Here is a 12,550-nt window from a genome sequence, read left to right as displayed (position 1 = left end):
TGTATCCACTCTAACTGTATCCACTCTAAGTGTATCCACTCTAAGTGTATCCACCCTAACTGTATCCACTCTAACTGTATCCACCCTAACTGTATCCACCCTAACTGTATCCACTCTAACTGTATCCAACCTAACTGTATCAACCCTAACTGTATCCACTCTAACTGTATCCACCCTAACTGTATCCACCTTAACTGTATCAACCGTAACTGTATCCACTCTAACTGTATCCACCCTAACTGTATCCACCCTAACTGTATCCACTCTAACTGTATCCACCCTAACTGTATCCACTCTAACTGTATCCACCCTAACTGTATCCACTCTAACTGTATCCACCCTAACTGTATCCACTCTAACTGTATCCACCCTAACTGTATCCACTCTAACTGTATCCACCTTAACTGTATCCACTCTAACTGTATCCACTCTAACTGTATCCACCCTAACTGTATCCACTCTAACTGTATCCACCCTAACTGTATCCACCCTAACTGTATCCACTCTAACTGTATCCACTCTAACTGTATCCACCCTAACTGTATCCACTGTAACTGTATCCACTCTAACTCTATCCACTCTAACTGTATCCACCCTAACTGTATCCACCCTAACTGTATCCACTCTAACTGTATCCACCCTAACTGTATCCAACCTAACTGTATCCAGCCTGTGTCCACTCTAAGTGTATCCACTCTAACTGTATCCACTTTAAGTGTATCCACTCTAACTGTATCCACTCTAAGTGTATCCACTCTAACTGTATCCACCCTAACTGTATCCACCCTAACTGTATCCACTCCAGTCTGAAATCTAAACAATGAGACAGCTCCTACAGACACTTTGAAGTCATAAGAAAACAGAAATTTCAATATGGAGGTTATCACTAGCCCTCCACCTCTGGGTTGTGAGTTCCAAACCTTCGTAGGACAGTTGCCTGGTACTGACCATAGGCCGGTGGCTTTCCTCCACCTCCAAAACCTGGCATGTCCTTAAATGACCCTGGCTGTTAATAGGACGTTAAACAAAAACAAAACAAATCTCTTTTGTTATACATATTATCAATACAAAAGAATTGAATAAATAAGAATCATCAACACATTTTCTCTCTCTCAAAACTGAAAACAAAATACTGTATGAGATAAAATATCTAGTTTTGTAAACCTACATGCAGATTTTCAAATACATTAATTACTCACAGTCTAGACACTTCAATTACTCAGACTAGATGTAAAGTGACAATTACGATTAGTATAAAAACTTAGTGTTAGTACTTGTTACCAAGTAAACCAGAGTGATCTAATTTACAGCCTTCCATGGTCTGATCAGGCTTATGGCCATTATACACGCCACTATTGGTAAATCACTCGGTCTGGGTGGTCAGTAGGAGTTTTATACAGCACGCATCTACTCTTTGCTTGGTATTATAATTCCACCATAGAAATGCTTACAAATCTAATTGCTGTTCGAACAACAGGACGTTGAGACACTTTAGGTACAATACAGTACCTGAAGTCCCCTGCCAAACCCAGCTTGAAATCTGGTTCCACGATATGCTGAGTCCATAGGCCCCAATCACATTGGCACCAAGACTGACTATGGCACCAGGACACATTAACACATCAAGTCTTTTGCATCATCCCCAATGTTGACACAGAACAATAGTAACTTGAAACACAACCTTTAGGTGTAAACTCCTGCACGGTGGGAGTGTGACCTTGACGATGACATTAGAAATGTGACCTTGAGATCTACACTGTGTCACTAACTTTGAGACATGACCTTCAGGAAAACACACCATGGAAAGGTAAGGCTTGTCCCCGATGACTCCATCTCTCCTTCATCATTTTGAATGATGTTGGCATTTTGTCAAAGTCATAAAATCCTAGGTTGTTCAACAGTTTATAAACTCCAGCAAGGGCTGCGACCTACAAAAAAAAGGGGGCGAAATGTTGATGAAGATAAATGTGATCAACTCAGCAAATCTACGATGTTGTCTGCAATATTAAAATCAGAGTATTAAACAATACACTTCTTCTGATTCATATATTCTTTCAACAAGATGAATAAATACGGATATCAAAATCTTTAACAAACAAAGCTAGCTACTTTTTGCACTGATGCCACTTGAGAAAGTTATGATCATAATTAAAGCCAAAGAAGTATCAATTGCTTAAAAACAGGATTGAGGCAATCCTCAGACAATTAAGCTTAAATGCCAATTCAAGTACATACACTTTTCAAAAGAGGATGTTTTAGACAATTACATACTTACTACAGATGGCATATATAATAGAAACACATTAGAGTCAGAAGACCTTGCATTAATACATACATCGTAGAATGCAATATTTTCAAGGGATGAACAATCTTATTTCTTTCACAATTAATTTTATGTTTTTGTGTTTATAATGTGAGACAGCGTGATACCTCTTTCATCCATTTGCTGAAAGGTCGCTGCCATTGATTTTTCTTGTCGTAGTGTAAATATGCATTGAAGAGGATGAGATAAATGTATCTCTCTAAGTAGTCAAGGCTTTGACGCTTCAGGGACTGTCTGCTTGCCTCAGTCTTAGCATTTTTTATCTGTAAACATGTAAAAATCACACAAAAGGTCAATACAGGCCACAATTAAGGTCAATGCAGGTCAGGTCATAATGTAAACACAGGTCACAAAGTCTATACCATCCACAAGGTCAACATAGGTCACAAAGTCTACACCATCCACAAGGTCAACACAGGTCACAAAGTCTACACCATCCACAAGGTCAACATAGGTCACAAAGTCTACACCATCCACAAGGTCAACACAACTAGGTCACAAAGTCTACACCATCCACAAGGTCAATACAGGTCACAAAGTCTACACCATCCACAAGGTCAACATAGGTCACAAAGTCTACACCATCCACAAGGTCAACACAGGTCACAAAGTCTACACCATCCACAAGGTCAACACAGGTCACAAAGTCTACACCATCCACAAGGTCAACACATGTCACAAAGTCTACACCATCTACAAGGTCAACAAAGGTCACAAAGTCTACACCATCCACAAGGTCAACATGGGTCACAAAGTCTACACACTCTACAAGGTCAACACAGGTCACAAAGTCTACACCATCTACATGGTCTATGTAGGTCACAAAGTCTACACCATCTACATGTACAAGGTCAACACAGATCACAATGTCTACACCATCCACAAGGTCAACATGGGTCATAAGGTCAAAATAAGATTTCAAAAAGAAACAGTATCACCAAGGAAATGAAACTTATGGTTCATTTAATTCTGTGTGTAAAATTACTTCTTTTACACTATCTGGTTAGAGAAAAGAAATCAGTGAAAAAAATATTGATATTGTCAAGAAATCTTAGTGTAAATATGCATTGAAGAGGATGAGATAAATGTATCTCTCTAAGTAGTCAAGGCTTTGACGCTTCAGGGACTGTCTGCTCGCCTCAGTCTTAGCATTTTTAATCTGTAAACATGTAAAAATCACACAAAAGGTCAATACAGGCCACAATTAAGGTCAACGCAGGTCAGGTCATAATATAAACACAGGTCACAAAGTCTATACCATCCACAAGGTCAACATAGGTTACAAAGTCTATACCATCCACAAGGTCAACATAGGTCACAAAGTCTACACCATCCACAAGGTCTATATAGGTAACAAAGTCTACACTATCCATGGGGTTAACACAGATCAAAAAGTCTACACCATCCACAAGGTCAACATAGGTTAACAAAGTCTACACCATCCACAAGGTCAACATAGGTCACAAAGTCTACACCATCCACGATGTCAACATAGGTCATAAAGTCTACACCATCCACGGGGTCAACACAGATCACAAAGTATACACTATCTACAAGGTCAACATAGGTCACAAAGTCTACACTATCTACAAGGTCAACATAGCTAGGTCACAAAGTCTACACCATCTACAAGGTCAACATAGGTCACAAATTTAAAGTCTACACCATCCACAAGGTTAGAGAAAAGAAATCAGTGAAAAAAATATTGATATTGTCAAGAAATCTTCAACTCATTTTTATAAAGTACTGAAGTATCATTGATGTATAGCAGTGTGATTAGATCCTATTATTCAACAGAAGAATCCTTTAGAAATATCTGTATTAACAGAATTTAGACAACGGTACAACAGACAATGGGAGATATATAATAGTTAATTACATATCTCACCTGACTAATTCCTTACCTTATTGTAGATGACAAAAGTGTTTTCCCTCAGGTGGAATAAGGTTGTGGACATAGTTTCAAATATTTCATCGAGGATGAAATCTACCTCCCTCTTGATTTGATGACCGTTTGGCAGCATGCGGATCAGCTTCTGGACAATCTGAAAAAGACAAGATACCATGTAATTTAGCTTGTCAACCTTGGTTTCTATAGTTCACCTGACCATAAATTCAAAAGTGTATACCGTACTGTCAATGTAGATATTACAGAATGTTTTGTACTTGCAATGAGGAATATATTACAACATATAATATATATTATTTTCACTGCTTTAATATTTCAACATTTCACATGTGTCATTTCATCAATGATTCAGTAAAATTTTAGTGTACAACAAAATTTATGATCATAGAACCACTATGAGTAATTTATTTAAAGTCAACAGTGAAAGTTAAACAGCACTAAATCGATATTCAAAAATATTATATACATATATGGTTTCAGTATATTCAGAAATAATTTCTTCCAGTATTTCAAAAATTTCAATTTGAAGCTTTTTAACTTGCACTGTCAGCTTTTAAAGATACATTGTAACTATAAGATATCAAATTTGGAATGATTTTATAACTTTATCGTATTAATTCATTTTTGATGGCAGGCTACCTTGTAATAATTACTACTTCTGTAACTGTACCACATATAATCTCTGTTACTAGTGATGACCATCATTTTTTTACCACACCACATATAACTTACAATGAAGTCTCCCTTTGTGTATTGTGCGTTTGGACAAGAGACCCGTTCTTGCTCCCCAAGGTTAGCTCCCTTTGGAAATCCCTGAAAAGAAAAATGTCCTTTTAACACTAAAAAGATAATCAAAATTCAATTTTTACAATTTGAGAATGTTTGTGAAAGCCCCCTGCCATCGTCTTAACAGAAATTTAGCTAAAGGATTCAGGCAAAGTTCAAATAAATCATGTTAAAAGTATGAGAAAAACTTAATTTTCCAATTTAATTGCAAATAATTGATGTTGACCCCCCAAAAAATTTCAATCAAAATATCAGTGTCCTATCACTATTAGTGGGAGCACAGCAAACTGCAAAACTTAAAGTCCAGTATTATGGTAGAGAGTGACCATTACCTACCCAGATATGACAGAGGATAAGTCCAGTATTATGGTAGAGAGTGACCATTACCTACCCTGATATGACAGAGGATAAGTCCAGTATTGTGGTAGAGTGACCATTACCTACCCTGATATGACAGAGGATAAGTCCAGTATTATGGTAGAGAGTGACCATTACCTACCCTGATATGACAGAGGATAAGTCCAGTATTATGATAGAGAGTGACCATTACCTACCCTGATATGACAGAGGATAAGTCCAGTATTATGATAGAGAGTGACCATTACCTACCCTGATATGACAGAGGATAAGTCCAGTATTATGATAGAGAGTGACCATTACCTACCCTGATATGACAGAGGATAAGTCCAGTATTATGGTAGAGAGTGACCATTACCTACCCTGATATGACAGAGGATAAGTCCAGTATTATGGTAGAGAGTGACCATTACCTACCCTGATATGACAGAGGATAAGTCCAGTATTATGATAGAGAGTGACCATTACCTACCCTGATATGACAGAGGATAAGTCCAGTATTATGATAGAGTGTGACCATTACCTACCCTGATAAGACAGAGGATAAGTCCAGTATTATGATAGAGAGTGACCATTACCTACCCGGATCAGACCGAGGATAAGTCCAGTATATGATAGAGAGGACCATTACCTACCCTGATATGACAGAGGATAAGTCCAGTATTATGATAGAGTGTGACCATTACCTACCCTGATATGACAGAGGATAAGTCCAGTATTATGGTAGAGAGTGACCAGTACCTACCCTGATGTGACAGAGGATAAGTCCAGCTATTATGGTAGAGTGTGACCAGTACCTACCCTGATATGGCAGAGGATCAGTCCAGTATTATGATAGAGTTTGACCATTACCTACCCTGACATGACAGAGGATCAGTCCAGTACTATGGTAGAGTGACCATTACCTACCCTGATATGACAGAGGATAAGTCCAGTATTATGGTAGAGAGTGACCATTACCTTGACCTTGATATGACAGAGGATAAGTCCAGTATTATGGTAGAGAGTGACCATTACCTACCCTGATATGACAGAGGATAAGTCCAGTATTATGATAGAGAGTGACCATTACCTACCCTGATATGACAGAGGATAAGTCCAGTATTATGGTAGAGAGTGACCATTACCTTGACCTTGATATGACAGAGGATAAGTCCAGTATTATGGTAGAGAGTGACCATTACCTACCCTGATATGACAGAGGATAAGTCCAGTATATTGATAGAGATTGACCATTACCTACCCTGATATGACAGAGGATAAGTCCGGCTATAGCCATGGCAGTGGTGGTACGACTTTTTCCAGTCCGACAGAAGAATACAAAGGCTGTGTTGGCACTGGGATCACAGTCATAGCCATGCTCACACACAATGGACATCAGGTCATCAAAGTCCTACAAACAAACCGAGACACTATTCTGTCTGCAATACTAGCTTTCTCACATTTCCTACACATTTAGGTGTTAATAGCCAGGTGTATTTTCTCAGTTTTGTACTTTTCCTTTGGTAGATTTGTTATTATCACTCAAGGTGAGGACTATCTGATCAGGTGTCATCAGCAATTGTCATCATCAGGTGCCATCATCGATTGTCATCATCAATTGTCATCAATTGTCATCATCAGATGTCATCATCAATTGTCATCAAATGTCATCATCAATTGTCATCATCAAATGTCATCATCAGATGTCATCATCAGGTGCCATCATCGATTGTCATCATCAGGTGTCATCAGATGTCATCATCAAGTGTCATCATCAGATGTCATCAGGTGTCATCATCAAGTGTCAATGTGAGAGTATGGATGATGTGTATGTATGTTTTTATGTGAAAAATCATCAAAAAATAAAAGATTTATATAAAAAAAACACAATTAAAAGAGAAAGAAATCAGTGGCTTTATATATATTATCTCTTAGACTAGTAAACAGTAATATAAGTATTATATAGTAAATGGGGAAAATGTATATCACTTTTCTATGAAGCATTCAGTGTCATCAACCTGCAGTGCTCAAGTATCTACTCATGGTTTACAAAATTAAAGATGAAGATCGAGGTGTTTGATACCTGGGTGACAAGGATCCAAGACCTTACAACATTTGTACCATTTTGATTTTGTTTTTTACACAAACATCAATTTTTATATTCAAGCATCCAAATTTGGTATAAAATTTCTATTTCTGGTGAACAGTAATTAAATATCAGATGATGTTTCAACATTTTTCACAGCAGGTGTGAGATGTGTGAGACAACGCTATCACAGGTTATGTCAGGGACAGTATGTGTATTTCACCCCGGAGCTGTCTGTACCTTCTCCTCCAGGGCAGTGTCATACTGTAGTGGTATCCGGTGGTAGATCATGTCCAGAGTCTGCAGCTTCTGTTGATCAGCCAGCTCTGACGGGGTCAGTATACTAGAGAACTCCTTCTGGACAGGGGAATCCGATATATCATTGTAAACCTGGCAAGAACAAGTGAAGGTATATGTCAGAAGACCAAGACTGCTGAATCATGTTAAAATATGGTCACCATGGCTGCCATGTCCAAGTTTTTACGAGGCCGAAAAATAACAACATTTTATCGGCTCCCCTTCTGCAACATTTCTACCAAATTTAAGCTCAATGGTACCAGAGGAACTGGAGTAAAATGATGACGGCCATCGTGGATTTACCAATTCAAAATATTAACACTTGGTCAGGACCATCTGAGGATCATTTCAAGCAAGTAAGAGCTCATTCCCCGCTGGTGGAACTTGAGGAACTTGAGAAAAAGTTTGAAATGTGAAAAGTTTACGAAAGGCAGACAATGGCAGAAAAAGCACAATGACTATAGGTCATACTGACCTACAGACCTGTCCTGTCTACAACACCTGGGTCAGGGTTAGGCTTATATACCCTATAAAGGTCACCTGTATATAACACAACCTGTCTACTAAGGTCCTTTGTTCAGCTATCAATGTAACAATGTTGACGATCACCTGCATTCAAAGGTCACTTTTTATCTGCTCCCTCAAATCCAAAAAATTTGCTAAAATACAAAAATTACTTACCAGCACACTGTTTCCTGAATTCTTTATCTCTTTTTTGAGGTTTTCTTCAGTTGTCTGCAATTAAAATATTCGGATGAAACAAACAAATTGAGTATTGCTTAAGCAATACATGCCCCCTCTACCAGCCCCCACTATATTATCCTGGTATGATCCTTTACAAGTGTCTGAAGTTTGATCCAAATCCTTCAAGGAATCATGAAGCCTCTAGAAATCTGACAATGATTTTCTATAGATCGTACTGTTGACCTTGCCCCAACATCTCTGAAACTGAAATTTGTCCCAAGTTTATATGGTCCTTAAAAAGTGTGTGAAGTTTGATGAAAATCCTTTAAGGAATGAATAAAGCTACTACGTACAGTACTGACATTGAATATTCTTAAACTAGTAGCAGTGACCTTGACCTTGACCAAACAACCCTGAAACTGGCCCATGTTGAGATATTATGGTGCTTTGTAACTGTGTGAAGTTTGATCAAATTTTGATAGACTACATTAAAAGATGATTCTTAGCAACTCAATCCAGACCACCATTAGCCTGCTGGAGATACATTGTTGACTTTTCTTTATATGGCCATGCACATTCAAGAGAAGCCCTTACTGCCTTCTTTGTAGCCATGAACAACTATCATCCCATGATCACGTTACATGATATAGGTAGACTTGTCACCAGACATGGGTTGACTTGTTACACCAGACATGGGTTGACTTGTTACCGGCATGGGTGGACTTGTTACATGTTCCAGACATGGGTTGTCTTATTACCAGACATGGGTAGACTTATTACCAGACATTGGTGGACTTATTACCAGACATGGGTAGACTTATTACCAGACATGGCTTGGCTTATTACCAGACATGGGTAGACTTATTACCAGACATTGGTGGACTTATTACCAGACATGGTAGACTTATTACCAGACATGGGTGGACTTATTACCAGACATTGGTGGGCTTATTACCAGACATGGGTTGACTTATTACCAGACATGGGTGGGCTTATTACCAGACATGAGTGGGCTTATTACCAGACATGGTAGACTTATTAACAGACATGGGTAGACTTATTACCAGACATGGCTTGGCTTATTACCAGACATGGGCAGGTTTATTACCATACATCGGTGGGCTTATTACCAGACATGGGTGGGCCTATTACCAGACATGGGTTGGCTTATTACCAGACATGGGAGGATTTGTTACCAGACATGGGTGGGCCTATTACCAGACATGGGTAGACTTATTACCAGACATGGATTGGCTTATTACTAGACATGAGTGGATTTGTTACCAGACATGGTAGACTTATTACCAGTGGATTTGTTACCAGACATGGTAGACTTATTACCAGACATGAGTGGATTTGTTACCAGATATGGTGGACTAACAGATATATTGGATTATTGCCAAAATAAATACAGTTAGTAGAACACTTGCTATATATTCCTTTGCTAACCAAGAAGTGAAATGTGTAGGTGCTGCAGTACAGTGGTACAAGTAGCCAGGTTAATGCGAGAAGCAGCACCATTCTTGTGCACATATCCACACCAACATTTAGAATTGCTTTTATATTTTTTTCCCTAAAATTTACATGTTTTTTTTTTTTAATATTTCAAGAGTCAAACTTTGTCAGCAGGGGTCAAACTTTGACCATTTGTCAGCATACCAGTAAGTCAAACTAACCACATGTCAGAGAACTAATTACCTCCAGTTCCTGTCGGGACATGTATGGGTGGGAGATGGGGTCCTCCAGACAGGAAGCATGCCGAATACTGTAGGTGGTGCCATCACACTCCAGGGTACAATCATTCCGTAGGTTTATCATCGCCAGGAACGTATGTCCAGCCTTTTTACTCAACAAGTGGTTAGAAACTTTTGTGACACCCTAACATAGAAATAACAAATAGACCGTTTTGATGACATTTTGGTCAATACTTCTTTCTCAGGTTAAGATAACCACATGTTCACCTCATCACAAGTCTGTAGTTATTGATTTTTATCAAAAGCACGTGACAATTTATCTATATTTGTTTTCATCAGTGCTACATGTATTCTCAAATCTGATTAGCATGTAGAGATATATCCTTGATACAGGTGTCATTATAGCACCCAATAGGTAGTTAGGATGTAATTTAGAAGGCAGATTCATCAAACTTTATTGTTCATTTCCTGAAGTATCTGGTAAAGCTGAACATTATGGTCCCTGGCAGACAGAATATTATATATATTTTAACTTATATCCGAGCTAAGCTAAAAGATCATTGTGATATATTTTATTACTTACGTCTCTAGCAGGTTGAGCCATGCCATATACCGACATTCCGCTGATGTTGATCTTCCTGAAGTTTGATACCCTCACATCACTCTGTGTGCTCAGGAGATCAAGTCCTACATAGTCATCTGACACCTGTATACAGAATGTAACATACACATGTATATATAGATACACATTTATATAGAAAAGATCAAAAATTGGTGACATGCAAGTAAATAATGTAACAAAGCGGTGAATTTAAGTGACAACAGAAAAAATTATATTTTACAATTTCACTGTAAATTTAGTTCTTTATGTATAAAGTAACAGTATACATTTGTGCTTTGTCAAACGATCTTGCATGACATATTCTCCATCACCGGAGGACAATGTCATCTTACAATTGGATGAAATTTACCAAGATCAGTCAGTATCAACAAAGTCAAATAACTCTGAAAGCGAACATGACATATTTACCAGGTACTGGATACCCTTGAAGATGAGATCAGTAGGAGCCTGACTGGTGGGATCACATAGCATCCCCATCAACCTGGTAACATCTGGCTGCTGCTGCATCCATTGTGTGAAGTCTAATGTAAACCACAGAGGGTACTGTCAAAAAACAAGGGCAAGCTTAGAGTGGATAAAGTCAAATGACAAGGGCAAGGTCACAGTGAATAAAGTCAATATAGACAAGGGCAAGTTCACAGTGGCATATTAACTGTCAAAGACAAGCACACAGTCACAGTGGATAAAGTTTAACAACAAATGCAATGTCACAGTGGATGAAGTCAAATGGCAAAGGCAAGGTCACAGTGGGTAAAGTCAAAAGACAAGGACAAGGTCACAGTGGATAAAGTCAATATAGACAAGGGCAAGGTCACAGTAGATAAAGACAAAATACAAGGACAAGGTCACAGTAGATAAAGACAAAATACAAGAGCAAGGTCACAGTAGATAAAGTCAAAATACAAGGGCAAGGTCACAGTGAATACTGTGAAAAAAATAAGGGCAAGGTCACAGTGAATATAGCTGTCAAAGAAACTTTAGGGCAAGGTCACAATGGATAAAGTCAGAAGACAATGTGATGTTCATGACATAGTGAGCAAGTCAAAAGACAAGGGTATACCTTTATGTCTTAATGCTGCTTACAAGACAGTTCAGTGGAAATAGTAATGACGATGACTTACTTGCTCAGTGAGGTATGCATTAAACACTATGAGGAACACGTAGCGCTCTAGGTAGTCACAGCACTGCCTGTACAATGTCTCCCGGGCACTTTTATTCTGTAACAACAGATTTGTTTTACATCAGATGAGAATGATAACATGTGATATGTCATGTGATGTACTGTGGTTTCCCTATATAACATGTGACATGTCATGTGATGTACATTTTTACTGTGCATGTGGTTTCCCTATATAACATATGACATGTCATGTGATGTACTGTGGTTTCCCTATATAACATGTGACATGTCATGTGATGTACTGTGGTTTCCCTATATAACATGTGACATGTCATGTGATGTACTGTGGTTTCCCTATATAACATGTGACATGTCATGTGATGTACTGTGGTTTCCCTATATAACATGTGACATGTCATGTGATGTACTGTGGTTTCCCTATATAACATGTGACATGTCATGTGATGTACTGTGGTTTCCCTATATAACATGTGACATGTCATGTGATGTACTGTGGTTTCCCTATATATAACATGTGACATGTTACGTGATGTACTGTGGTTTTCCTATAGCATGTGGTTCAATGGATATTATTTTGTGCTGTTTAAGTGTATAAGGTAAAGTTATTTATTACATTTTTGACAGTGAAATATATAGAAATTTATCAAACTAATAAAACTTATATTTTCA

The 12,550-nt window shown here is 38.2% G+C and overlaps 1 protein-coding gene across 4 annotated transcripts in view; it reads right to left on the bottom strand.

Moving 5' to 3' along the window:
* LOC117335464 (paladin-like) overlaps positions 1-12,550 on the bottom strand; it is a 142,393-nt gene that overhangs the window by 4,918 nt on the left and 124,925 nt on the right. Inside the window, exons 10-21 of one of the 4 annotated variants that reach the window (XM_033895502.1) lie at positions 11,862-11,957; positions 11,149-11,283; positions 10,702-10,824; positions 10,123-10,302; positions 8,422-8,475; positions 7,684-7,833; positions 6,619-6,768; positions 4,965-5,045; positions 4,228-4,368; positions 2,431-2,586; positions 681-1,928; positions 145-189 (exon numbers count right to left, since the gene is read on the bottom strand). In XM_033895502.1, coding sequence (XP_033751393.1) covers positions 1,785-1,928; positions 2,431-2,586; positions 4,228-4,368; positions 4,965-5,045; positions 6,619-6,768; positions 7,684-7,833; positions 8,422-8,475; positions 10,123-10,302; positions 10,702-10,824; positions 11,149-11,283; positions 11,862-11,957 — 1,410 coding nt within the window. In that variant the 3' untranslated portion in view covers positions 145-189; positions 681-1,784. Of the gene's footprint in view, positions 1-144; positions 1,929-2,430; positions 2,587-4,227; positions 4,369-4,964; positions 5,046-6,618; positions 6,769-7,683; positions 7,834-8,421; positions 8,476-10,122; positions 10,303-10,701; positions 10,825-11,148; positions 11,284-11,861; positions 11,958-12,550 lie in introns of all 4 variants that reach the window. The other 3 variants (XM_033895476.1, XM_033895484.1, XM_033895493.1) reach the window with 3 other exon arrangements.

The sequence above is a fragment of the Pecten maximus genome, chromosome 1 (genome assembly GCF_902652985.1).
Source record: "Pecten maximus chromosome 1, xPecMax1.1, whole genome shotgun sequence".
Taxonomy (NCBI): Eukaryota; Metazoa; Mollusca; class Bivalvia; order Pectinida; family Pectinidae; genus Pecten; species Pecten maximus.
The sequence above is the reverse complement of the archived record's forward strand: the minus strand, read 5'-3'. Positions and strand labels throughout refer to the sequence as shown.